The sequence below is a fragment of the Zasmidium cellare genome, assembly GCF_010093935.1.
Source record: "Zasmidium cellare ATCC 36951 unplaced genomic scaffold M409scaffold_11, whole genome shotgun sequence".
Classification (NCBI taxonomy): Eukaryota; Fungi; Ascomycota; class Dothideomycetes; order Mycosphaerellales; family Mycosphaerellaceae; genus Zasmidium; species Zasmidium cellare.
Genome location: NW_022986955.1, coordinates 419,959 through 445,988, shown reverse-complemented (window position 1 = coordinate 445,988; position 26,030 = coordinate 419,959). Strand labels below are relative to the sequence as shown.

The window sequence follows — 26,030 nt, the reverse complement described above, 5'->3', positions numbered from 1 at the left end:
ATGCCTTCCCTTTTCTCTCGGCGGCTCGCTCGGTTCATAGTGTGCTTAGGTAGTGGAATATGTGATAAGGGTAGTTAGTAGGTAGCGGTAGTCAAAATGACAAACGATTCGATAGGAAGGACTTTGATCTTCTTCTTGAAACTGAGGTGTGACGACGATCATGAAAGAACGTTGTTTAAGATTTTTTGATGAGCGCATATGTGCAGATGCTTTTTGCCTGCTGCAGCTCGGGGGTATCATAATGCATCAATGATCATGTAGCATGACGGCGTCGACAACGTCGTTGTCGTTGTTGGTCTGGCGTGCGTGCAGTGGTTTGCCACCACTGCGTCGAAGTCGGAGGAATGAGAGAGTCCAAATAAGCGCCCGGCACTTCAGCCTCCTCCTCATCCTTCACACGGGAACGCCGCGAACGTGCCGTGAGCAGACAGACAGAGCGGGCGTCTCGCCAAGTCTATCACTCAGAATCGCCACCACAGAACGTGATGGATCCTGCGATGGAATGTAGAAAGAGGCGTTCTTCGTGTCGGAAGTCTAGAACGCCGTTCGTCTCGTGCGGCCCGTATACTTCGAATTCGCCTTGACGACTCTCCCCTTGGCTTCCATCTGCGACTTCTTCTTCAGAATCCAATTCTTACTACCCTTCTTATTCACCTCCTTCCCTCGCTTCCGCTCTTTCCTCCGCGCATCGTAGACATCCACGCCGTCCATCCCGTTGACCGTGCCCGTGACATCCCCTCCTCCCACGCTGAGCACGAGGTAGTACTTGACATTCTTCGTCTCCGGATCATCCTCCAATATCCCCGCCCCAAACCCCGCCTTGATCGCCGCGTTGGAAATCATACTCCTCTGCTGCGTATTCTTCGGATAGAACTGACACACCGCCTTGCCCCCTCTCCGCAAACTCGCATACAACCCGTCAAAAAACCTCTTCAACCGCCCCTCCGGCGACACATCCGACGTCTCGGCGTTGCACAGCCACTGAATCGCCGAAATGCTAATCGCCGCATCAAATGTGCCCGCGCGGAACGGTATCCCCTGCCCGATATCCGCGAGTAGCATGTCCCCTTCTACGTCCCTTTCCAGCGCTTGCGCGAGCATCGACGACGAAATGTCCATGCCTACCCATGTGTGCGGTCCGCCCTCGTCTTCCGGGACGTCGCTGAGGATTTCGCCGGAGAGGCCGCTGCCGCAGCCGATGTCGAGGATGAAGGAGGGGTCTTGGAGGTCGAGGAGTTCGAGGGCGCGGTGCGTCATGGACGCTTGGATGTCTTTGATTCGGGACGAGGTGGTGTATTTGCGGGATTCGACATCGTTGTAGAAGAGGTCCGGCGGGAGGATGTCTTCGGGTCGTGACATTGCTGCTGGCGGTGTGAGTTGTGAAGGGAGAGGTTGAGGTGCAGCAATGTCACGAGATGTGAGCTTGGTGGGTTCGGTTTGGAGTTGGAAGTTGTTGCTTCAGATGGAAATTCAGACTTGACGACCACGCTAGTAATTTAAAGTTATCGATAAGCTCGGAATCGGACAGGTGCTGGACGTAACCTCAGCTACACCAGCGCGTTGGAGTGAAAGCTGTTCTCTTCAATCATCACAACAGTCGATTTAATACTTTACGGATTGAGATACCGATGATCGCTGCAAGACAACCAATGCGACTTTGACCATGTGGATTCTACCACTCCTTGTAAGCTGAACCCCTACGAATAGACTTCCATTCACTTCGCGCACTGACACGTGCGACTGGGCAGGGCTACCTTGGCCTGCTGCTAGGCTTTCTCTTCCTCACGCTAGCCATAGCCTCAGGTCTCTACTACCTCAGCGAATTGGTAAGTCCCCTACCACCTTGCCAATAACCTCTTCAATCCACCAACTAACCACACCCCTCCCCCCACCCCAGGTCGAAGAACACACCGTCCTCGCCAAAAAAGTCCTCACCCGCCTCATCTACGCCATCATCGCCCTACACACGCTCCTCCTCCTCGACCGCCTCCCGCCCCTTCTCTCCCTCTTCAGCATCGCCTCCCACATCCTCTACTCACTCAATCTCCGCCGCTTCCCCGTCGTCAAACTCACCGACCCCGTCTTCCTCGCCTCCTGCGTCGTCGTCCTCCTAAACCACTGGCTCTGGTTCCGCCACTTCTCCGCCCCGCCCCAGCGCAGCGCCGGCAGCGGAGGGAGATACAACTACTACGACCAACAGGCGAATATCCCGACGTTCACGGAGATTGCGAGTTTCTTCGGGCTGGGGGTGTGGTTGGTGCCGTTTGCGTTGTTTGTCAGTTTGAGCGCTGGGGAGAATGTGCTGCCGAGTATGGGCAGTGAGTATGCGACGGGGGCTGGGAGCAGTTTTATCAGTCCCGGGCAGGAGGCGCCGGCTATGAGTTCGTCGATGGGAATGGGTGGGGGTGTGAATGGGCCGATCAGGACGAGGCATAAGAGGAGTAATACGCAGACGGGCATGGCTAAGGCTGCGGTGAATGGTGTGAGGGAGTGGGTGGGTGAGACGGGGGAGTTGATGGGGTTCTGGAAGGGGGAGAGGACGAGGCCGTTATGACAGTAGCATCAATGAAGCGAGCATTTTGAAGATGAGATGAAATGAAATGAAACTCGTGCACCACGTCGTGGCAAACTGTGCCTTCAAGCAAAGCAAACCTTCTCAAGAGCGTTGCTATATAACAGGAGACATATGCGTGTATATGTCCGTACAGCCAGGTCGCAATAATGTACGGTCAGGTAAGTCTTCCGATCAAAATAATGTATTGACAAGATACGTCCACCCCGACCGGTGCGCCGACTCGCGCCAACGACCCAAAATCCAAGATCGCTGCGCATGATGATTCGTGTTTTCGTCCGTTGAAGATGAAAGCCGTGAAAAGGATATCGAAGAGGAAACCCTCAGCCTGAGCCAAAGGTCAGCCAGCTATGGGAGCTGACTATATCACCAGAATTTTTGTTTCGTCGTTGTTGTTGAAGACGATCAGCAGCAGTAATCTACTGCTCCATCGCATCAACAGCGCGCTTGAGGGTCTCCTCAAGCTCATCAAGGGCACGCTTGGCAACATCACAGTCACCACCTGGCTCGGAGCAGCGCTTCTCCTCGAGATGCGCCTCCTCGCCATCATCGGCCTTGGTCACGATCCAGCGACGAGTAGCATAGGTACAGTCGTGGGTATCGCAGAACGCTGCGCGGGTCTCCAGGGAGTCAGCAGCCTGCGCCGCCTCGGCATCCCGCTTGATCTCCATGAACTCGGCGTACGCGCGCTTGATGGCGCTGCACTCGCCGCCCTCGGCGTGGCACACCTCCTCGAGGTGCTCGGGGTCGAGCTCGGAGATCTGGCGCGCGAGGTTGGTCGCCTCCTCGCGCTTCTTGTTGCAGGCCTGGCCGGGGACACCACACTTCCAGATGCGGCCGCGGCGGGCTTCGGCGTTGCGCTTGGTGACCTCGCAGGCCTCGCCGGGGACACCGCAGAAACCGCTCTGGTCGTCGTTGACGTCCGCGAGGAAGTCTTCCTCTTCGCGCTTCTTGTTGCAGGCTTGGCCGGGGACGCCGCACTTCCAGATTCTGCCACGGCGGGCTTCAGCGTCGGCATCGGCCTCAGCCTCGCGCTTCCTGTTGCAGGCTTGGCCAGGGACACCACACTTCCAGATGCGGCCTCCACGACGGGCTTCAGCGTCAGCGTCACGGGCCTCGATGCCGAACTTGTCGCATCGGTTGCCACGGACACCGCAGAAGCGGGCTGCGCCGTAGTTGGGGTTGGCGTCGATGGCAGACCTGGTGGCGAGGGCTCGCTTCTTGTTGCAAGCTTGGCCTGGGACACCACACTTCCAGATTCTGCCGCGGCGAGCGTCGGCATCACGGGCCTCGAGGTCGTTGGCATCGCATTCGGAGCCGCGCTGTCCGCAGAATCGGCTCACACCGAGAGACTGGATCTCGTCACGAGCCTTGTTGCAAGCCTGGCCAGGAACACCACACTTCCAGAATTTGCCGCGACGGGCGTCGGCGTCGGCATCTCTCTTCTTGTTGCAGGCTTGGCCTCGGACACCGCACTTCCAGATGAAGCCGGCCTCTGGGTCTGCCTCAGCGTCACGAGCCTTGTTGCAAGCTTGGCCTGGAACACCACACTTCCAAATGCGGCCCTTGGCTTCTCTGCTCTGGATGATGTAGTTTGCTTCACGTTCACTGACAAGGTTGTAGGCCTCCTCAGCTGCAGTGCCGACATCCTCGATGGAGCGGCGAGCCTTCTCGCAAGGCTGACCTGGGGCACCACAGAAGCTCTGTGGCTCGGCATCGGCCTCAGCGAAAGCGTCGGCGATGGCCAGTGCGGAACGCTTGACTCGGGAGCAAGCTTCTCCGGGAAGACCGCAGAAACCAGCTTGACCGGCGTCACGGGGCTTGTTGCAGGCTTGGCCTGGGACACCACACTTCCAGAATCTGCCGCGACGGGCATCGGCCTCTGGCTCGGCGTCACGAGCCTTATTGCAGGCCTGGCCGGGAACACCGCACTTCCAGATACGGCCGCGGCGGGCCTCCGCATCAGCGTCGGCAACAGGAGCTGGCTCAGCAGCTGGTTCAGGAGCAGCATCACGAGCCTTGTTACAAGCTTGGCCGGGGACACCACATTTCCAGATACGTCCACGGCGGGCCTCGGCGTCAGCCTCAGCAACAGGAGCTGGCTCAGCAACGGGCTCAGGAGCGGCGTCACGAGCCTTGTTGCAAGCCTGGCCAGGGACACCGCACTTCCAAATGCGGCCGCGGCGGGCATCAGCGTCGGCGTTGGCAACAGCAGCGGGATCAGCGACGGCGATGGCCGAGCTGAACGCCGCGCTGGCGATGAGAAGGGTCGAAAGAGTGACCTTCATGTCGTGGTTAGTCTCTCAGTCGTGAGAGAACGGTGATTGTTTTTGATGGTTTTGTTGGGGGTTGGGTTGTGTAAACGAGAGGGGGTTGTAGGGAGGTCTTATGACTTAGACCTGGGGTTTATTGTGGTTCGGATCGGTATGGAAGAATGACTGGTGGGTAAGCAGAGGAGACTATGAAAACGGTCGTATTGACTGGCATATATAGACCGTGATCGAGCGTCGAGAGGCGATGAATGTTCCCAATAGAGGTCTCAATAGGAATTGGATAAAGAGATGTTCACCCAGACTGGTGGCAATGAGCCTTGTGACTGGACGGACGGGCTCAATAAGGATCCAATAGGGGAAGAGCATCGTCACTGAGAGTCTTTCTGCGGGGGACATGCGGGACTGACAATGAAACGAGAGATGAGAAGGGACTGAGATAGGTGTCCAGAGGAGAGTTCATCTTGGGACTGGTTTGCAGATGTGACATGATGGAGGTGGTTGGTCTTGAGGTTCAGGGGTCTGCGAAACAGTATCAGCGCTCGTCATGAAGAAGGAGAGCTTACAGTGCTTTTGCGTGTCTCTGGGTACCTTCATCCTCACCTAACAGACTCCAACAGAAAAGTCCATGGGAGCATAGCCCTTGACGGCACATGGCCGCCCAGCTCCCAAGCCATGTGGAAGGTTCATTGTGGCTGGGACATCTAGGTCGAAGTGAATACAATGATCCTGAAACAGCCATTGGCTATTCTTGCGCCTCGAGACCGAGTTGAAGAGCGAGCTATCCGGTTATGGGTGTCAATAGGGAAGAGGTGAAAGTCGTTATTGAGGACCAAATTCGGTTAGCGCTGTTTGGCTTTCACGTGCGGCAGGTCACCATTGAATCTGAGCCTTATTGGGACCACAAGGCTTTAACAGGTCGCGGGATTCTTGTAGAGGATTTGAACATGTTCGCAAGACAGCGTTCGGTTGTTCGAAGTGCGCCTGCTGGCGTGCCTGAGGGGTCTTAAGCGAGTTGGAGGACTTTCGCACAACTCATCGTCCTGCGGTCCACGGGCGACGTTGTGCGCGTGCGATGTGTTATAAGGCCTTCAATGCTAAAGTCGAAGACCATAGGAAAGTAGTATTCAGACATGTAATCTTCGCTTGTCGAGACTGCGTTCGCGCCGTCCCCGTCCAAGTCCTTGGCAAGCGGTCGATGTCGCCGGCGTCGCTGAAGGGCCTTTACGAGTCTTGACGTTACGATTTTCACTGGACGATGTCAACAGCCTCTTTGGAAGAAGCATGTGAAGATGGAGGTGAGTGAAGGTAGGTGAAAGTTGTTCGGCGCGTCATGCAGCGAAGTTCAACGCACAGACACCTGCCATGTCGCCGTAGTGCCGTGGAAAGTGCATAGCCGTCTTCCGCTTCCGAAGCCGGGTCTTCGCGCAGCTTGAAGCTTTTGCGCAGCACCACTTCGCCAAACACTCTTGTTCGTCCCGTCCACCACCATTCGCACCATGTTCTCCAGACGGGCCGTTCAGGTATGTCCACACAGATTGAAGACCTTGTGACGTTGACTGACAATCCGTCTCTTCCAGGCCCTCCGCAGCAATGCCTTCGCCGCCGCTCAGAACCCGTCCCTGGCCGCGCGTAGTACGTTCACAGCATTTGCAAGAGCAGGAAGGCGCAGGACTAACGAAACCCTCAAGCATACGCGACGACTGTGCAATCAGACATCTTCAAGCCAACCAAGTTCGGCGGCAAGTACACTGTCACGCTGATCCCAGGTATGCGACTGCAAAAGCAAAATTGGCATGTGATAAAGACATTGGCGGGCTAAGGCGGCATATGCAGGTGACGGTATCGGTGCGGAAGTCTCAGAATCGGTCAAGACCATCTTCAAGGCCGACAATGTGCCCGTCGAGTGGGAGCAGGTCGATGTGTCTGGTATGGAGGCTGGCGGCAAACACTCTGAGGAACTCTTCCGTGAGTCCATCGCCTCGCTCAAGCGCAACAAGCTCGGTTTGAAGGGTATCCTCCACACTCCCGTAACCCGATCTGGACACCAATCTTTCAACGTCGCCCTGCGTCAAGAACTCGACATCTACGCCTCCATCGTCCTGATCAAGAACATTCCTGGCTACGAGACCCGACACAAGAACGTCGACCTGTGCATCATCCGTGAGAACACCGAGGGTGAGTACTCCGGCCTGGAGCATCAATCCGTTAGCGGCGTCGTCGAATCGCTCAAGATCATCACCCGCGCCAAGTCGGAGCGCATCGCCAAGTTTGCTTTCTCCTTCGCCCTCGCCAACAACCGCCGCAAGGTCACCTGCATTCACAAGGCCAACATCATGAAGCTGGCCGATGGTCTGTTCAGAAACACTGTACGAAAGGTCGGCGAGGAATACCCAACAATCGAGACCAACGACATGATCGTCGACAACGCATCCATGCAGTGTGTCAGCCGACCTCAACAATTCGACGTTATGGTCATGCCTAACCTGTACGGTGGCATTCTCTCCAACATTGGCGCTGGTCTCGTCGGTGGTCCTGGTATTGTTCCCGGTTGCAACATGGGTCGTGAGGTCGCCGTTTTCGAGCCAGGATGCCGACACGTTGGTCTTGATATCCAGGGCAAGGACCAGGCCAACCCAACTGCTTTGATCCTGTCTGGAAGTATGATGCTGAGACATCTTGGACTGGACGAGCACGCCAACCGTATCAGCAAGGCCGTTTACGATGTCATTGCCGAAGGCAAGACGCGGACACGCGACATGGGCGGTTCATCCACGACACATGAATTCACGAGGGCCATTCTTGACCAGATGGAGCGATCAGGATAGAGACAAACGCATGAAGCTCGGCTTTGTAAGGCGTAGTTAGCGTTATTCGTCTCCAGGTTCCTTTTTGACTTTTGCATTTGCGGTAACATGATACTCCTACGTGTAGATTCTGTACAATTGGAGAGAAAGGCCATGAAACCAGACCGCATCACAATCGTACAGCGTGAGTATATTCATTATGCTGGGTGTCTGGCTCACGCATCTGTCGTGTCTTCTCCACTCCTCTAACCATCCTCCCAAACTCACTTACAGCAAGGACTTATATCCCTTCTCCCCCGAAGGCTCGATACCCAAAAACTCCAACAACTGCCCCATATGATCCACGCCCCAGAAACCCTCCTTCTCCCCCTTCTCATTCTCCGCCACAAACCACGGCAACCCAAAAGCCCCCTCCTCAAAACTCCTCTTCGTATTCCCCACCAACGCCTGCTTCACCTCCTCACTCTTCACCCCCTCCAAACACCTCCTCGTCCCCTCAGCCCCCAACACCGGCCCCAACACCTCCGCGATAACCTCCACCTTCCCGATCGTCTTCCGCTCCACCCAGAACGCATGGTACAGCGCGTCCAGCGCCCGCGGCAGGACCCCCTCGGGCTCTTTGAGCCAGAGGTATACGAGCGCGCGCTGGGTGTTGACGGTGGATTGCGGGAAGGGGGAGGGCGTTTCTTCCGCGATGGGGATGTTGAAAGCCCGCGACCAGCGCAGGCGTTCGGCGTTGATCCACTTGTCTTTGTTGAGGATGTTGAGGGGGGGTTGGTTTTTGGCCTGCTGCATTAGGCCGCCGAGGAGGATGGGGATGTAGGTTATGGGGAGGGATTGGAAGGCGGGGGAGTTCTACATTTTTCGGGGGGTCTGGTTAGTTTGCGTGGTTTGGGGTTGGGTAAGGCTGTGCCATTGGGAGGGGAGTAGGATGGAGGATGATTAAGGGTGGATGTTTACTGAACATTTCGTATGTCGTGCTTTTTGACGGATGTACGGGCCCGTAGTTGCGGATTGGACTTACCCTTGTTAAGTAGTACGCCATGTAGGCGAATGGAGACAGGATGTCGACATATAGGGTGAGCTTTGGTTGTCCCATCTTGGATCGAGTTCTTGAATGTGTTGATTTCTCTGTTGCGATTGTCTACAAGAACACCCAATGCCTTTCTAGTTGAGGTGTTGGAAGGTAAGGTTCCAAGGTTCGCTATGACGACGATTCGGACCGAGGTCCGTCTTTGGAATCATTTCGCGGTGACGAAGGTCTCATCTTCAGGACATTCAGTCGGACTCCATCAGCTCTCCAACATAACTTTTGATTCTTCAAGACACCATCAATGATGCAGCACATCGGCCACGACAGGGCTCTCGAGGGACGTAGAAGCTGTACACGAAAGAAGCTGCCATCAGCAAGCGATGATGCGATGCCTCCACGGAAACAAACGATACGTAAGCGAGATGGCGAGAAATGCCCTTTCGCCTGTCTCACATTTCGAAGCGCTCCGCGAATGCTGTTCAAAGAGCGTGCTTGGTAATATTTGCCAGTAGTCAAGAGAGTGGTCCCTGTCATTCTTCTCCGGAACTGGATCGTAACGTTTCTGTAGTGAAGTGTTGCCAACGGGACTTCACGAGTCGAAGGTCCCTTGCTCAACGCATTGTAAAGCGAAGGTGGAGAGTCTCTTCCATGGAAGCGTTCACAGTCAGTATCTGCTCCGGTGACTGCATCACACCGTCGCTGCTGGACCTTGTTGCCATGAAGGACACGGCAGTATAAGTTTACGCTTGCTGCTCTGACAATTGTCGACCAAAAGCAACAACTTTACCCCTGTCACTCGTCAGTTCACAACATCTTCCACTTCAACTCCTTACTACGAATCAAAAGCTTCATTCACCACCATGGCCGAAGAGTTCCCCGATGTCCCAGAGTGGATCTCTTTCACGAAGACCTGGCATAACAAGCCGTACTCTTTCATCTCACCAGAACGACCCGAACTCTCAGCTGCGGGCAAGAATGTGGTGGTAGCTGGAGGTGGTACTGGCATCGGTAAAGCGACGGCCATTGCATTCGCACAGGCTGGTGCTGCATCTGTGGCGATCCTAGGCCGCCGTGCCAATCGTCTTGAAGAGGCTGCGCAAGAAATCCGTGCCGCTGGTCCTAAAACCACTGTCCTCACTCAAGGCGCAGACATGTCTCAGCTTACGGCAGCTGAGGCGGCATTGAAGAGCATCGCCAGCAAGGTTGGCAAGATCCATGTCTTCGTTTGGTGTGTTGGGATCCTACCCAAAACCGCACCTGTCCTGGGATACGATGAGCAAGAGTTCCGCCGCGGCTTTGAGTTGATGGTCATGAGTGCCTTCAACGCCATTCAAGCTGTTGTACCAGTGGCCGCATCTGATGCCAAGCTGATCAATGTCTCGTCGGGGATCGCACATATCAATCCCATGCCGGGGCTGTTCAACTATGCCATGTACAAGCTCGCTGTGGTCAAGATGTTCGACTACCTCGCCGCGGAGAACCCAGAGCTGCACGTCGTGAATACCCAGCCGGGAGTCATCAGGACTGAGATCAATTCAGATACTGATGTGGAGGGCCAGGATGAGAGTAAGTCGTTATAACGTATGGTGATGAGTCTTCACTGACGTTTGCCCAGTTGAGCTGCCGGCTAGCTTCCATGTGTGGCTCGCTTCGCCTGAGGCTGCGTTCCTGAAGGGCAAGTACGTTTGGGTCAATTGGGATGCAGAGGAGCTGGTTTCTCGAAAAGATGAGATCAAGGACTCAATGTTGTGCCGGGTTCTTCTGGCGGGCATGCCGATGTAGTACAGCGTACTTTCAGTCTGAGGATCACTCGCAGAATTGTATGTGCTTCGAATGAGTAATGTCGTCAGTCCTGGCGTTCCGCAATTGTCCGTCAGTAGTGTTGGAGGCCAGAAGACAAAGTGCCTCATCACAAGGTGAAGTACTCGACTCGCGCCTCAGGCATTCACACATGGACAACCCTGTCGTCCCGAAGTAATCCGTAGAGCACGGGATCCGGTCGCGCCTTCCCGGGCTGCCCCTCGACCCCACTACGCAACGACCGAGCAACAGCTAGCAGAGAAAAGAATTGTTGGGCTCATCACAGTCACCAACGTCTCCTCCCTCCCCTCCCCACCTTCACCACCACAACAAACAAACACCCCTTCCTCAACCAGTCGTACCCAAGTCATTGGTGAGTAACAGCTGCAAGCCCAATGCCATGCAATGCATTCGCCCGCACCCCGCCAATCGCTGTGTTTGGCTGCAAACGCAATGGTTGAGCGGTCAACAACGACGTTTGCCCAGCCAAACGGAGTTTCACCGCATCGACACGCCAATCGTCCCTGCGTCGAAAGGGACCCCTCCGTCTGACATTTTGATCGACCTCACCACCCTGAACACACCACTAACACCCATCTTCCGCCCGCAGAAACATCCAACATGGGTATCAGCAAGATCCACGCCCGTTCCGTCTACGACTCTCGTGGCAACCCAACCGTCGAGGTTGACATTGTCACCGAGACTGGTCTCCACCGCGCCATCGTCCCATCCGGTGCATCCACTGGTTCCCACGAGGCCTGCGAGCTGCGTGACGGTGACAAGAGCAAGTGGGGCGGCAAGGGTGAGAAAAGCAATGAAACAAGACATAAAAACACATGAATCTGACGGATGCTGTCAGGTGTGACCAAGGCCGTCGCCAATGTCAACGACAAGATCGCCCCAGAGCTGATCAAGGCCAACCTTGACGTCAAGGACCAGTCTGCTGTGGACGGCTTCCTCAACAAGCTCGATGGCACTCAGAACAAGACTGAGCTTGGTGCCAATGCCATCCTCGGTGTCTCCATGGCTGTGGCCAAGGCTGCCGCTGCGGAGAAGCGTGTCCCACTCTACGCCCACATCAGCGATCTCGCCGGAACCAAGAAGCCATACGTCCTTCCAGTGCCATTCATGAACGTTCTCAACGGCGGCTCGCACGCCGGTGGTCGCCTTGCTTTCCAGGAGTTCATGGTCGTCCCATCGTACGTCGCCTACATCTTTCAGCCATTAGAAATACTGACCCTTTCCCAGTGAGGCACCCAGCTTCAGCGAGGCCATGCGCCAGGGCTCCGAAGTCTACCAGAAGCTCAAGACTCTCGCCAAGAAGAAGTACGGCCAGTCTGCTGGCAACGTCGGTGACGAGGGTGGTGTTGCCCCAGATATCCAGACTGCCGATGAGGCTCTTACTTTGATCACCGATGCCATTGAGCAGGCCGGCTACTCCGGAAAGGTCAAGATCGCCATGGACGTCGCCTCCTCCGAGTTCTACAAGACCGACGCCAAGAAGTACGATCTCGACTTCAAGAACCCAGACAGCGACCCAGAAAAGTGGGTCACCTACGAGCAGCTTGCCCAGCAGTACCGCGACCTCTCAGCCAAGTACCCAATCGTTTCCATTGAGGACCCATTCGCTGAGGATGACTGGGAGGCCTGGAGCTACTTCTACAAGAACTCCGACTTCCAGCTTGTCGGTGATGACTTGACTGTCACCAACCCAACCTTCATCAAGAAGGCCATCGAGACCAAGGCTTGCAACGCTCTCCTGCTCAAGGTCAACCAGATCGGTACCATCACCGAAGCCATCCAGGCCGCCAAGGATGCCTACGGTGCTGGCTGGGGTGTCATGGTTTCTCACCGCTCTGGCGAGACTGAGGATGTCACCATCGCCGACATTGCCGTTGGTCTCCGCTCCGGTCAAATCAAGACTGGCGCACCAGCGCGATCTGAGCGTCTGGCCAAGCTCAACCAGATCCTGCGTATCGAGGAGGAGCTCGGCAGCAATGCCATCTACGCTGGCAACAAGTTCCGCACTGCCGTGAACATCTAAGCGCGTGTTGAGAATACCACGTCAGCAGAAGGTCATCGAGATTGCTACATTTCAGCGTGCAGATAGGGCCGGAGAGCAAAAAGCGAGGCGTGCTGGATGAATGAATGAAACAACTACAGAAATGATTCCCATAGCTCACGAGGCAATAGAAGAATCCTTTGCCGCAAGATTTCCACAACGAACGCGTCTCCATCGCAACACAGCGTACGCGTCGTCGAGCAGCTTATTTCTGAGGCACGTGATTTCGGGGACATTCGGCAAAACGTCCTGTCCAGGTCTCGGCTGCGCGGACAACGTCAGTTCTTCCCAGGTGTGATCCTACGAACACTCCCTTCTACTCTGACAACCATGAACGGACACGCTCCGGCTTCAGAAGACGGGCAGCCCCATGAGGGCGGTGATGCCGTCAGACGTCCGGCCAAAAGGCGCCGCATTCCAATCGCCTGTGGATCATGCCGGTTGAAAAAGACCCGGGTACGATAGAAGCTCCCCGGCTTGGTCTTTGACATGCAATGCTAACGCGTGTGGAGTAGTGTGATGGTGCTCGTCCGACCTGCCAAACGTGCCGGGAGTTTGGCCTGGAATGTCAATATCATGAGCATCCATTGTCATCCAATGTATTGGTCGACAAGACGTGCGACGATCGATATCCTTAGCAGGTGCAATGTCAGCGACTGACTCTTGTGATCAGCCACTTGAACAGGCTTCAGAGTCGGGTCGACCAGCTTGAAGAATCAATGATGAGACTCAATGCTCGTATGGACCAGGCTGGGCCTTCCCAGATCGTCAATACAGCCTCGGAAGTCATTATTGATCATGGCGACGAGCAACATCACGCTGACGCTATGGGTGCTGTTATATTCGAGAATGAAATGGAGTCAGGCTATTTCGGTGGGTCTACGTTGTGGAGTCTCGTCATTCATACCTCTGATCCTAACCTGTTTCAAGGCCCATCTTCAAACATATTCTTCTTGAGAGCAATTGGCCAGGTCATGCTTCAAGCGAGCAACTTTACTTTGAGCTCTGCTTCTGCTAATCAGGACTCCTTGGCACCGTCCCGACGAGTGTCTATACCATCAGCAGCCGCTTGTGTCCATCGATCATCTACAGCACATGCTGAAAACCCCTCCGACGCTTTGACTTCAATCGACGAAGACAAGATCATCGACAGCTTCTTCACCAACACAGGCTACCTGTTTCCGTATATTCATGAGGGACGTTTCAGATCGAAACTTGATTCTTTGCGAGGCTATCCGTCACGGCAAAGACCACGTTCTTGGCTCGGGCTATTGAATATCATCTTAGCTATCGCCATCAGTGCCGACCGCTCTAATGGCCTCGATGCTCTACAACGGAGTAAGAAGTCACAGGTCTATGCCCAGAGAGCTTTGTTTCACTGCAAGAATCGCATGATGCAGGGTGTCAATATCGAAACTGGTGAGTAATACGCCACTGATTTCCTAAGGTCGTACGGATATCCAGCTGATCTTGAGGAAGCGCACTTCCTGTTGCTGCTAGGTCAATATCTCCAAGGCACACAGAAGCCGTCTGAAGCCTGGACCGTGTCGGGCCTCGCGGTAAAGGTCGTCCTACAGCTTGGACTGCACACCAATGCAATTTCTATCGGCCTTTCAGCCGTCGATCAGGAGATCCGCAAGCGTACGTGGCTTGCGTGCGTCTCTCTCGATCGCACGATGAGCATGACCTTTGGCAGGCCTTCTTCGATCCCAGGCTCGTACGTGAAGGTACCTACACCTCTGCAGTACCCAGAATCTGCACCTTCGGAATCTGCAACCGCTGTGACGGAACAGAAAGATCCTAGTAATGTCAGCTTCTTTGCTGCTACGGTGTAAGTGCTATGAGTCTGCGATGAGATATTATGGAATGGACCTGACATTATCCAGCAAGCTATATAATGTGGTCTTTGTCATACTCGACCGCCTGTATGGACAGAACCTGGAGTTCGATGATCCATTACCGTCGAGAGATGTCATCACCCGGATTTTCGAAATCGAAGGCTCTCTGCTAGACTGGGAACAGTCCGTCCCCAAGACTCTAGCTACAATCTCTGCCAACGACCTGACGGACTACCTGCAAGCACAGGGTATGACTGATGTCGCGGAGCAAAGACTGAAACTGAGAACCATCCTCACGCTTCGTTATCTGAGCGCCCGTTTGCTTCTCCATCGTCCTATCCTGCTGCGAATGCTGCAGGACATGAGCAGAAGCAACACCATCACGAGTGACAATGCTCTGCTGGAGCAGTTCGGCGCCAGCAGTATCAGTGCATCACTTGTCAACGCAACTGATATCATTGAGCTGGTGCGAACGGCCACTACATCACCGTCTGCGGCTCAAAGAGACGTCTTGGGAGCGTGGTGGTTCACACTGTACTACAGTACGTATCTCATTCCCTACTTCGCATTGCTCTCCATCTGACTGATTGCCACAGCGTTCAACGCCGCCCTGACAGTCTTCGCCTGCTACCTCATCTGCAGAACGTCCACCACAAACCCAGGGGCCCTCGACTACATCACAACACTCGACAGGATCAACGCCGCGATACAAAGTCTTGAAGCACTGGATCGAAACAATCAGACAGTCGACCGATGCCGACACTGTCTTCGAACGCTAGTCGACGCTACTATGCATATGGGTGAGCACTATCTGGCCTTTGCGATGAGACCTGATGTATATTGATGCTGCAGTAGGACAAAACCTGGATCAGGAGTATCTGCTAGACCAGATGTTTTACTCTCATGATCTCGGGTTCGACACTGGTGTTGGGTTTGATGAGCTTTTTGTTGGGAGCGATGGGAGTTCTGCTCTGAATATCGGGATTTGACGACATTGAAGCCTGCTGAGCCTCTGTTACCCTTTCTGAGACACGTGATGGGTTTCCCTGATGGTGCGTCCTTGTAAACTTGGCTCGTTTGGAGAGCCACTGGCCCCCGTGGTGCTGACAATTTTTGAGCCGGGGAGATAACGGGGACAAGACCAGAAGGATTCCGGATAAGCCGAACCACCTCCAGCTAGGAAATATTGGCGCTACGACTACATGCTGACAGTTCCGTACAGAGTGACTGGACAGATTGATTGACAAATTCTAACGGATTTGGCATGACGAGTCAGCAGTATCCATCCACGTGCACCGACTGGAGGAGTGCATCCGCGCAAGGCTGGGCGTGTGGTGTTTTCCGGTCGACGATGTCTTTGCCCGGACGTCGATGAGGCCAATTCCAAATTATACCATGGGCGACCGGTGCAGTCGCGGCCTTTGTGATGAGGAAAGCGACTGTCCTTACCAAGGGGCTCATCTGGAACTTGCCGCAGTGGGTGCAGAAGAAGTTTTCTTATAACAGCTCGATCAGCTCAACTCTCCCAACGAAGATCCCATCACCGTATAACATGAGCCTGAAGGATGAAGACTGTTCTGTATCCTTTTATTGCTGCTACTCTCTCTGCCCATACTAGAACGGTGCACGCCTCAGTTAGCGGCATACCCACGAATGACGAAGCACCAACAACATCAGGATTCACGAATGCAACCAAGCACATCTCAAGGGGAGAATCATCACTCTGTACATCTGGGATCGCCCATGTGGCAGCCAACACCAACGAGAATGTGAGATTCGACTACAAGCTACCGGCCACACAGGCAGAGGCTACCCAGACATGGCTCAAAATGTGGGCGGCAGGATCTACCTTCCCAGACTCGATCTCAAACGGGACACTCCACGTCAACGGCACCTACGAGATCGGAGCGACGCTATGCATGCCCAGCAATGGCAGCACATCCAAGCTGCAAGTTCTGACCCATGGCATTGGCTTTGATCGCTATTACTGGGATTTCGCGCCCGGCTGGAGCTACGTCGACGTAGCCGTCGAAGCAGGATACTCGACTTTCCTCTACGATCGTCTAGGAGTGGGTGTCTCATCCAAGGAAGACCCAATCCATACGATTCAGTCCCCCCTCGAAATGGAAATCCTCCACAGCCTCATCACCCAACTCCGCCAAGGCGTCTACTCATCCACCCCTTTCAAAACCATCATCGGCATCGGCCACTCTCGGCAGCACCCTCACAAAAGGCCTCATAGCAACACACCCCGCCGACCTCGACGCCGCAATCTTGACAGGATTCTCCACCAACGCCTCCGGCATTCCCGCCTTCAACCTCGGCCAAAACCCCACCATCGCCTCCCTCGATCAGCCATACCGTTTCTCCAGCTTGAATAATGGCTACTTCGTCGTCGCCTCCCCCCTCGCCAACCAACAAACCTTCTTCACATACCCCAACTTCCTCCCCACCATCCTCTCCCTCGCCGACGCCACAAAAGGCACAGTCACAATCGGCGAGCTCTTCACCGCCTCCGCCGTCGTCAAACCCGCCCTCAACGTCACCTTCCCCGTCGCGGTGGTGGCCGGCAACGAGGATCTGGGGTTCTGTGCGGGGAATTGTATTTTTCCGGAGAATCTTTTGGAGGAGGTTGGGACGACGCTGTATGAGAATGTGCCGGAGGGGAGGTTTGAGACGTTGAGGGTGAAGGGGGCGGGGCATGGGTTGAATTTGCATTTTGAGGCGAGAGGGGCTTTTGACTGGATTTTGGGGTTTTTGGGGAGGAATGGGGTTTGAGGGATGGGTGGTGGAGGTGTTGGGAGGGAGTTTGATGGGGGAGTTTGAGACGGGGATATGTGGATGGGGAGTGGGTATGTAGAGATGAATGTCTGCGGGCAGTCGTGCTGCAGTCGAAGCAAGCTTTCAACGCTACGATATCAAACGCAGAGTCCAATCTCAGTTAAAGAGCACATTGACAACTGCATTTCTCAAAAGCCAGCACCGAACAAATACGATTTCGGGGTCAATTCAGCCATTCAACAACTTCGGGTCATGGCAAGCTCAGCATTTTGGTAGACCAAGCGCCGTACCTAATTCGAGAGCATTGGGCCCATATGTGTTCCAACTCCCATTCATATCTGACATGTCTCTCATGCCCAACACCATCTCTGACGTTCAGTGCATTTGAATCAGGAGAGCTGTCATTCAATCTACCTAATCCGAAACAATGCCCTCAGTATCCTCACCCGCACTCCTATAAAAGCCCAGCGACTTCAACATGGGCTTCTCATCCACATGGTACAAATACACATCCTCGCCATCATTAGCGGTGTGAACGAACTCGTTCCAGGATGGAATGCAGAACGTATCGCCCTTCTTCCAGTCGAGACGCACGCCGCCAATCACGGAATGGCCAGTGCCCTCGACGACGTGGACGATGAATGAGGCGGTCTCTTGCACGGCTGGAGTGGACAGACCTGTCTTGAGTCGGGTCGCGCTGGCTCCTAGGATGCGGCTGACTGGGGATGTCGTTAGCAATGACTCCTTTCGGTCTCGAAGCGCAACAACTCACTATCCCGACCATCCTTCTTCAAATACCTCCTCGTAACACAATCCCCCTCTTCTGCATCCAAAGCCGCCCGCATCACCTTCCACGAAAACACAATCGGCGACGTCGCCGAATCCGCATCCTCAGCAGGATACCTAGGCTGATTGAAATGCTCGACAAAGTGCACTGGGAAATGCATAAAGTTGGGCAAGTCCAGCGTATCCAGCCAGATCATGGGGCCGGACCCGTCCTTGCCGTGGTCGTGCCAGTTCCACGTCGGCGTGAGGATCAGATCGCCGCGCTTCATGTGGATGCGGCGGCCGTGCACGGCGGTGAAACCGCCTTGGCCTTCGATGATAAAGCGGCACGCGAAGGCTGTGTGGCGGTGCGCCGGGGCGGTTTCGTTGGGCATGACGAGCTGTAGCCCGGCGTAGATCGTGTCGGTCGTGTAGGGGGCATCTGCGTATTGCGGATTTGGTGTTAGCTTGGACGATCATAGGGACCGGCAGTTGTGTGCCGGCGCGGATGGATCGATTGATTATATTTACCACGTGCTGGGTTTATCAGCATCAGGACTCTGCGTTCCGCTTGCTTCTCTGTGACCAGCTCGCCGGCGCGCAGCAGGTGCGGACGGATCTCGTCGTAGCGCCAGATGTGAGGCGTGCAGGTTGGGTTTGGGGCGGGAGGATTCAGTCTGGTCATTTGGGTCCAGAGTGGTTTGGTTTTGAATTCGGCTGCATTGCGGAGGAGTTGCGCGGTTTGTTCTTCTTTCGTACCGTGCTCGGATGAGACGACGGTGGTTGTGGAGGTGGCCATGTTGGTGAGGAAGTATGTGATGAGATCTTGCTAAGTGTAGTGTTGGAGATGTCTGCTTTGAACTTCTCCGCCTTCCAATCCAGCTCCTTTTGTCTCCTACCATTGTCCCCTCTGCCCCAATTCCTCCCCTGCAAGACGGAAGCGCATACTGCGGATCAGTCAGTCAGGCTTCAGACTGGGAACGACCCGCACCCGACTCCGAAAGTCAGACTCAGGGGCTCCCTAACTCCGCGGTCGCTTACGACGGAGTGAGGCGGGAAGGATGATGCACAGAAATTCTACTGATCCTTCAGTAAACTCCATGGAAGGGTTCATGTTTCGTGGGGTAGAGGTACGTGTTCCAGCGAGGCTCGCCGAATGCTCTATGTCCGGCCAAGTTTTTCAGCTTCATTCAAGAAGCTGAAGATGGAAATGCAAATCATTTGGCTTACAGTGGATCGCTGGCGACTGTTCTCTCCCCAAACGAACTGACTATTACAAGATCTCTTTCCCCGGATTTTGGATTCTGTTCTCGAATCTCTTGCCAGTGTTGCCAGTCTGAAGTGATTTCTCATTATGGCTTCCTTGGGGAGTATGGCTTCCTTGGGGAGGAACAAGGCTGCGATCGACTCCCAGTGGATCGAGAGTGAACGGCGGTCTGATTTCTCTTCGAGTGCGGAGAAGACTACTGCCGACCTTGAGAATGCTCAGGAAAATACCTCTTCAGATACTCAGAGCCTCACGCCAGAGCATCGAGAGTATTTGATCCAACGACACGGCACCGTGGATCTCGACCCCCTGCCCGACCCGAACGACAAGGACCCATTGAACTGGCCAGCGTGGAAGGTAAGCCAACAACAACCTCGACACACAACGCAATACGCCCACTAACCCACCAAAAAAACAGAAGCACACCAACCTCGCCCTCGTCGCCTTCCACGCCATGATGTCGACCTTCAGCGCCGCCTCCATCCAATGTGCCTTCCAACTCATCGCCATGGACCTCGACGTCAGCGAGCAAAGAGCCACCTATCTCACCTCCCTCGTCATCTGCATCATCGGCGTGGTGCCGCTGCTGTGGATCCCCCTCGCGGATCGCTGGGGCCGTCGCCCGGTGTTTCTGCTTTCGTTGTTTTGCAGCTGTATTGCCAATATTGGGTGTCGGTTCAGCTATTCGTATGCGACCATGGCGCTTTGTCGGGCGATTATGGCTTTTGTGAGTTGTTGTGGGTGTGGTGGGCCGCGGGTTGGGATGCTGATGCTGGTGGGATTTAGTTCATCTGTCCTGCGAGTGCTGTCGGCAGTGCCACGGTCGTCGAGACTTACTTCCGCTCGGATAGACCACGATATCTGGGCATCTGGACGTTGATGGTCACGCTTGGTGTACCCGTTGCGCCGTTCATCTTTGGCTTTCTAGCGCAGAGAGTCAGCTATCGATGGATATACGTCGTGCTTGCAATAGTAAGTCCTCGGAAGAATCGACGCCGAACCTTTGACCTACTAACAAGCCTAGACCAACGCAGTCCAATTCCTCCTCTACCTCTTCCTCGGCCCCGAAACCCTCTACCTTCGCGAAGTAAAGCTAACCCCAACACCAACCGACCCCAAAACCCTCAAGAACCGCCTCCTCCCACGCATCGACACCACCCCCCTCACCCTAACAGCCTTCATCAAACCCCTCTATCTCGGCCTCCACGCCTGCGTCACCATCCCGGCAGTATCCTACTCCATGATCTTCCTCTGGCAAATACTCATCAACGTCGAAATGCCCTCCATCTTCATCCGCAGCTTCAACCTCAACACGCAAGAAGTCGGCCTCCAGTACCTCGCCGTGATTGCCGGAGCTCTGATCGGGGAATTCGGAGGCCGCTTCGCGACGGATCAGTTCATCTCGAAACCTCGCGCGCAGGGGAAAGAGCAGCCCGCGCCGGAGAGGAGGCTTTTGTTGAGTCATTTTGGGTATGCGTTGACGATTTGTGGGTTGACGGTTTTTCTGGTGCAGACGATGAATGCGGGTGATAGCTGGAATATCACCCCTCTCGTGGGGATTGCTATTTCGGCGGTGGGGAACCAGCTCGTTACGACGTTGCTGATTCCGTACGCTGTCGACTGCTTCAGAGAGCAGGCGGGTGATGTCGGCGTGTATATCACGTTTGTGAGGCAGGTTTGGGGGTTTGCTGGGCCGTTCTGGTAAGTGTTATCAATTCCAAATGAACAAGATGAGCTCTCTGACCAGTCTGCAGGTTTCAACCCCTTTTGTCCGAGATCGGTTTCGGCGGGCTCTCTGGCTTCATTGCAGGCTTTGTCGTTTTCTTTTGTGTTCTGCCTACCATACTACTCCAGTACAAGGGCAAGGAGTGGAGGGCAAAACTTCCACATGCATAAATTCTCATCGCCGACGACAGTATTCGGTGGTCAACAGTACAAGTGACTATCAGAGCTGGAATCTGTGCATTGCATTGGGGCATTGAGCAGCACATATTCCAGATGATTCGTTAGAAGAAAGGGATATGGTACCTGTTTCACTCTTGATCGAGCTTTTGACCCTTGAGTGCTGCGGAACCATTCTCCGACAAGAGGCGTCATGAGATCCGTTGCTGTACTGCATCTGCATCGAGAGGGTTCTGAGAATAGACGTACGGAATGGAGTGTAGACGCGATCATCCAAGTATCTTTGTGCTCTAGATCTATGCAAATCGAACACCATTTGTAAGCGTCCCAACTTGGCTGATAGACACTTTCATCTCAGTGCCAGGGACAAGATAACGTGGTGGTTTGAGACCTGCCCCAACTCCTGTACAATCGTCAGCATGCATGGCATTTTTTAATCCTTCCAAGGCAGTACTTACCTCCAGGAGTCCCAGTCATAATGACAGAACCCTTCCTCAACGTGGTCCCCGAACTCAAATAAGAGATAAGATATGCACAGTCAAACAACAAATCCTCCACGTATTCTTCCTGCCTCGTCTCGCCATCAACAATCGTCTTGAGCAAAAGCTTCTTCGGGTCTTTGATCAGCGAAGCATTTATCAGGCATGGACCCAACGGAGCGTATGTATCGAAGCCTTTCGAAAATCCCCACTGTGGTACGTTGCCTGCGAGTTTCGGATCTCGTTGTAGCTTCCTCGAGGATATGTCGTTTCCACAGGTATACGCTGCGACGTAGTCGAGTGCTCGTTCGACAGGTACGTCTTTGGCGTCTTCGCCGATGACTATGCAGAGTTCGCCTTCGTAGTCGGCCTGGTCGTCTTGCGCGATCTTTGGGATGACCACGTCCACGTCGTGGTCTGTTATGCATGTGTTTGGCTTGAAGAAGATGAACGGGTAAGGCGGCGGTGTTCGGCCTGCTTCCTTGACTGCTCAAAATTCAGCAAGAGCCATTCACAGATAGACTTTAATACTTACTGTGCTTTGCATAATTCAGTCCAACACATCGAAGGATATCGACGTCTTCCGCAGTCAATGGTCCAAGAAGTCGCTTTACTTGCACGACCTCATCGCTGACTTTGCTTTCACCGCTCCCATCGTATATGTCGCTGCCCACAATGACCTTTGCTTGAAGCTTTGTGTCTTCAGTGACTGTTCCAAGATCGAAGTCTTCTTGTGGCAGAATCGGTTCGCCGCGTAGCACACGACCATCCGTTGCCTCGAAGCGAATCAGGCGTTGCCATGTGGGAGACATCGTCGACAAGCGGAATAGTAGTTTGATGATGGTCCAGAGAGTGGCACTGCGTGACTGTCAATTCTTGAAGTCAGTTGAAGGATCAATGTCATTCGTTCCTGGAAGTAAAGCTGCTAGGTCGTCCAGAACCCTGCGCCGGGGAGATAGGAGTTAGCGCTGGCATCGGCCGGAGAGACCCCAACATGCCGCAACATCCACTCCCAGTTCAATGCGAGGAACACGGATCGTTTGCTAGGAGACACAGTAACTGCCGTCGAAGTTGCGGACTTTGAGCGGCGGGGAAGCGCTCCGTATTGGCGGCATATTGTCACTGGCTCCAGGTTGTCTGCGTTGAAGAGTCATCGTCAGCACTTCGTCGAGGCTCTTGTTGCTTTGGACCGCGTTTTTGGCTCACAGAACAACATTCTCAGGTCTTGATTGATCGTGCTAGGAGGTACTCATAATAATGCCTGCAGGGGTGGTCAACCAGCGGGCTCAGGCCGTCTCTCATCATCTCTCCCCACACTTTGATGTGGGCTATCCTTCCCAGTCGTTCCTCTTCTTGAAAACCTTGAAGGAAGATTCGAAGGCTACCCAGCAACATGTAGCGCAGGCGAAGCTTCCTCTTCGAATTGTCGTTGTGGGCGCGGGTCTGGGAGGGCTGGCTACAGCAATCGCGCTGGCAAGGCGTGGACATTCAGTCGAAGTGCTCGAGCAAGCATCACAGCTGGGCGAGGTATGCGATCGTATCGTCCACTTCTTCAAGATGTACTAACACGTCTCTCAGGTTGGTGCAGGCATTCAAGTCCCGCCAAACTCATGCCTTCTTCTGCAGCGATGGGGAGTTCTCGAGCATCTGGGCCCACACGCCGTCTGCCCCGAAAGCATTAAGTTTCGAAAGTGGTCCAATGGCGAAACAGTCGGGTATACGGAGCTCAGAGACATGGAGCATGATTTTGGCGCAGCATACCTGGTCTGCCATAGAGCCGACCTACATAGGTCTTTGCTAGCCACCGCAGTGAATCTTGGCGTGGAGATCCGTCTCGACAGCAAGGTAACAAATTATGATGCGATGGATGCCAGCGTGCAGCTTTCGAATGGTTCCAGGATTGCTGGAGATCTCATTATTGGAGCTGACGGCATTCACTCGCACGCCCGTGCTGCAGTCTTACCAGAGATGGGCCCAGAGCCCAAGAGAACAGAGTTTGCAGCTTATAGAGCCACAATCGAAGTCAGGAAGATGAAGGCAGATCCAGCACTTCGCTGGCTGCTGGACAAGCCGTCGTTGCATATCTGGTAAGGGAATCATACGGTTGGAGGAGGTCTTGCTGACATCGATCCGACAGGATTGGAGATGGCAGCCACGTCATGGCGTATACAATATCTCGAGGAGAAGCCTTCAACATGGTACTTTGCCATGCCGATCAGTCGGATCCTGCAACATGGACGCAAGACACAGCTGTCACCGACATGAAGAATCATTTCGCATCCTGGGATCCGCAGTGAGTTGAAAAATGTATCCGTCCATTGAAGGGCTTCGATTGACATCTACAAAGATTAGTGAAGTTGACGTCGATGATCGATTCATGCCTCAAATGGCCTCTCAAAACAGGGGCAAGACTCCGAACCTGGATTCATCCTTTGTCCAAAATGCTGATACTTGGCGATGCAGCACATGCCATGTTGCCATGTACGTACACACCAGAAGAGAAAACAAGTCGTTCCACATTTTACGATTTTGCTGACGTGCTGTCTTCTACTTTGAAGACATGTCGCAAGGAGCAGCAATGGCGGTCGAAGATGGAGCCGCTCTTGCAGTTGCTTTGAACGATGCCGCTGACCGGAGTGAGATACCTGCTGCAATGCAATCGTTCGAAGCGGAGAGAATGGAGCGAAGTACTGCAATGCAAGAAGCGAGTCGGGCTAATGGTATCATCTGGCATTATGAGGACGGCCCAGAGCAGATTGCAAGAGACCAGGGAATGAGAGCTGAAGTCGAAGGCCGTCCGTTCTCTTGGAGCTCGAACCAGTGGAGTGATCCGGTAACGAGTTGGTGGACGTACGGATACGATGCGGAGGAGAGGATGGCTCGGGCGATGCGAGTTGGTAAAGTATCCAAAATCGACGTTACTGCGTGAGTTGGCCTGGTAGTGGTTTTTGGCCCAAGGCTGACCAAGCGACAGTTTCAATAGCAAGCATATGTTGACAAGGGGGGTTGATTGAGATGACAGGTGAGAAATGTTTGTGAAGTTGGCTGTGAGGCGTCATCAGTAGAACGTACATACCGTCTTCCACTTCACATCCTTCAGACTATCATTTTGCAAGATTCAATCATCCTCAGGCGCATGCTAGCCACCTTCAGAAGAACAAGTCTTCCCCAGGTCAGAGGTCAGAGGATGACGGTCGGGCTGCGATTCTTTTGGCGGTGGCAGAACACGAGCCCAGCGATGGACCGTGTGTTCCTCCACCACTTGGTCCAGTCCCTTTCGAGCGGTATGGGCTCTTGCCTCAGCTTGACCCCTTGATTCCGTGGTAATCCAGTCTCCTATGTTCGCAGTAGGTCCGCATCGTGGCAAAGTCTCGGGAGCATGGCGTGCACGGGCAGATCTGATATGCCAGGTCACCGAGAAGAAGCGAGGTAGCTGGGGTTGTTCATAGTGCCATAGTCTAGGGGTTTGATCAATGTTGTGTAGAGGATGGAGGTTGTAGAACAAGACAACAAAGTCGAATGAACGCGACTCTCACCGGATCTACAGCGCTCTGATTGGCGGGTCTAGCGACAAAGCTAGTCTCAGTTCGGACGCGACCTCGACCACACGTCCACGTTCCGGTGTGCTCTGGTTGAAAACATCATCTCGGGTGGCATGCGGCCGTCTCAGTATGCCTCGACTGACCTCTTCCGCACTGCTGGACTCGTGCTCATTTCAGCCTATCATGGCTGGCTTCTATCACGTGGACTCACAGGCACGATGGCTGATCACGGCAAGATTGCGCCCTTTCTCTGATTCATGATTTTGTGCCGTACCCATTCGTCGTCTGGAACTCATTGACAGATATCAGATTCGAATGGATGCATATACTCGATTATAGTGTGTCAATGCCGCCTGGACTCCTGCCCATGGACAAGCTACATCCATGGGCTATGGAGACTTTCAGCCCTTGGAGCATCAATCAAGCCGTGTACGCATAAACAGCGCTGTCGTGTCCACCGGTTTAAAAACCAGTTTCCAGGACAAAGGGGTCGGCGTGGAATCCCGTCCGAGCGATTGTGCCTCCTCGACTGAACGGCTTTTGGACCTACGGCACAAGCTTCAATAAGACTATGAGGGGAGCTGCACTTCAACAGCCACAGCTTAGTCGGTGTACAGTGGCATCTCATTTCGCTACCCGTCTGGACGGCAGTTTGGAGCTGCCCGATTCGGCTGTTTGTTACCGAGCCATGAGGAATGCGGCCTCGACCAACCCGGCAATCTGCGCCAGGAATGCAAGCAGTATCAACACAACAACGCCGCGAACAGGTACTCACTATAAGGTAGTTACACTCCAGATGCCGTAACCTTTCTTGTCTTTCATTGCTCACAATCACTGCTTGCGGAGGACCTCACTCGTTCGATCTTCCCAAGCTTTAATTCTTTGCAACTTACACTCGCTTACTTGCAGTCA

The 26,030-nt window shown here is 54.2% G+C and overlaps 13 protein-coding genes across 13 annotated transcripts; 8 read left to right on the top strand and 5 right to left on the bottom strand.

Moving 5' to 3' along the window:
* Positions 1-534: 534 nt before the first annotated feature.
* M409DRAFT_20914 (uncharacterized protein) lies at positions 535-1,359 on the bottom strand (the record flags this gene model as incomplete). The annotated part of the gene is made up of 1 exon (XM_033805617.1): positions 535-1,359. The coding sequence occupies one exon, from the start codon at positions 1,357-1,359 to the stop codon at positions 535-537; it is 825 nt and encodes a 274-aa protein (XP_033669789.1).
* Positions 1,360-1,663: 304 nt separating this feature from the next.
* Positions 1,664-2,554, top strand: M409DRAFT_52888 (uncharacterized protein; the record flags this gene model as incomplete). The annotated part of the gene is made up of 3 exons (XM_033812204.1): positions 1,664-1,684; positions 1,749-1,826; positions 1,898-2,554. 3 exons carry the CDS (start codon positions 1,664-1,666, stop codon positions 2,552-2,554), a joined length of 756 nt encoding a protein of 251 aa, XP_033669788.1.
* A 437-nt stretch (positions 2,555-2,991) lies between these two features.
* Positions 2,992-4,860, bottom strand: M409DRAFT_52887 (uncharacterized protein; the record flags this gene model as incomplete). Its single annotated transcript, XM_033812203.1, has 1 exon — positions 2,992-4,860. The coding sequence occupies one exon, from the start codon at positions 4,858-4,860 to the stop codon at positions 2,992-2,994; it is 1,869 nt and encodes a 622-aa protein (XP_033669787.1).
* Positions 4,861-6,341: 1,481 nt separating this feature from the next.
* M409DRAFT_20911 (uncharacterized protein) lies at positions 6,342-7,670 on the top strand (the record flags this gene model as incomplete). Its single annotated transcript, XM_033805616.1, has 4 exons — positions 6,342-6,365; positions 6,423-6,477; positions 6,534-6,611; positions 6,679-7,670. 4 exons carry the CDS (start codon positions 6,342-6,344, stop codon positions 7,668-7,670), a joined length of 1,149 nt encoding a protein of 382 aa, XP_033669786.1.
* A 246-nt stretch (positions 7,671-7,916) lies between these two features.
* Positions 7,917-8,748, bottom strand: M409DRAFT_20910 (uncharacterized protein; the record flags this gene model as incomplete). Its single annotated transcript, XM_033805615.1, has 2 exons — positions 7,917-8,504; positions 8,674-8,748. 2 exons carry the CDS (start codon positions 8,746-8,748, stop codon positions 7,917-7,919), a joined length of 663 nt encoding a protein of 220 aa, XP_033669785.1.
* Positions 8,749-9,542: 794 nt separating this feature from the next.
* Positions 9,543-10,464, top strand: M409DRAFT_65252 (uncharacterized protein; the record flags this gene model as incomplete). Its single annotated transcript, XM_033816428.1, has 2 exons — positions 9,543-10,248; positions 10,298-10,464. The coding sequence occupies 2 exons, from the start codon at positions 9,543-9,545 to the stop codon at positions 10,462-10,464; spliced, it is 873 nt and encodes a 290-aa protein (XP_033669784.1).
* Positions 10,465-11,103: 639 nt separating this feature from the next.
* M409DRAFT_20908 (uncharacterized protein) lies at positions 11,104-12,526 on the top strand (the record flags this gene model as incomplete). Its single annotated transcript, XM_033805614.1, has 3 exons — positions 11,104-11,284; positions 11,342-11,681; positions 11,731-12,526. The coding sequence occupies 3 exons, from the start codon at positions 11,104-11,106 to the stop codon at positions 12,524-12,526; spliced, it is 1,317 nt and encodes a 438-aa protein (XP_033669783.1).
* A 740-nt stretch (positions 12,527-13,266) lies between these two features.
* M409DRAFT_20907 (uncharacterized protein) lies at positions 13,267-15,371 on the top strand (the record flags this gene model as incomplete). The annotated part of the gene is made up of 5 exons (XM_033805613.1): positions 13,267-13,963; positions 14,024-14,375; positions 14,431-14,924; positions 14,979-15,182; positions 15,238-15,371. The coding sequence occupies 5 exons, from the start codon at positions 13,267-13,269 to the stop codon at positions 15,369-15,371; spliced, it is 1,881 nt and encodes a 626-aa protein (XP_033669782.1).
* Positions 15,372-15,947: 576 nt separating this feature from the next.
* On the top strand, positions 15,948-17,160 carry M409DRAFT_65250 (uncharacterized protein; the record flags this gene model as incomplete). Its single annotated transcript, XM_033816427.1, has 2 exons — positions 15,948-16,492; positions 16,602-17,160. The coding sequence occupies 2 exons, from the start codon at positions 15,948-15,950 to the stop codon at positions 17,158-17,160; spliced, it is 1,104 nt and encodes a 367-aa protein (XP_033669781.1).
* A 417-nt stretch (positions 17,161-17,577) lies between these two features.
* M409DRAFT_20905 (uncharacterized protein) lies at positions 17,578-18,727 on the bottom strand (the record flags this gene model as incomplete). The annotated part of the gene is made up of 3 exons (XM_033805612.1): positions 17,578-17,882; positions 17,936-18,370; positions 18,460-18,727. 3 exons carry the CDS (start codon positions 18,725-18,727, stop codon positions 17,578-17,580), a joined length of 1,008 nt encoding a protein of 335 aa, XP_033669780.1.
* A 555-nt stretch (positions 18,728-19,282) lies between these two features.
* Positions 19,283-21,091, top strand: M409DRAFT_20904 (uncharacterized protein; the record flags this gene model as incomplete). The annotated part of the gene is made up of 5 exons (XM_033805611.1): positions 19,283-19,552; positions 19,614-19,922; positions 19,982-20,167; positions 20,220-20,896; positions 20,950-21,091. 5 exons carry the CDS (start codon positions 19,283-19,285, stop codon positions 21,089-21,091), a joined length of 1,584 nt encoding a protein of 527 aa, XP_033669779.1.
* Positions 21,092-21,393: 302 nt separating this feature from the next.
* M409DRAFT_65247 (uncharacterized protein) lies at positions 21,394-22,388 on the bottom strand (the record flags this gene model as incomplete). The annotated part of the gene is made up of 3 exons (XM_033816426.1): positions 21,394-21,500; positions 21,556-22,062; positions 22,112-22,388. 3 exons carry the CDS (start codon positions 22,386-22,388, stop codon positions 21,394-21,396), a joined length of 891 nt encoding a protein of 296 aa, XP_033669778.1.
* A 445-nt stretch (positions 22,389-22,833) lies between these two features.
* M409DRAFT_65246 (uncharacterized protein) lies at positions 22,834-24,505 on the top strand (the record flags this gene model as incomplete). Its single annotated transcript, XM_033816425.1, has 5 exons — positions 22,834-23,103; positions 23,155-23,663; positions 23,714-23,869; positions 23,924-24,057; positions 24,135-24,505. 5 exons carry the CDS (start codon positions 22,834-22,836, stop codon positions 24,503-24,505), a joined length of 1,440 nt encoding a protein of 479 aa, XP_033669777.1.
* Positions 24,506-26,030: the final 1,525 nt, after the last annotated feature.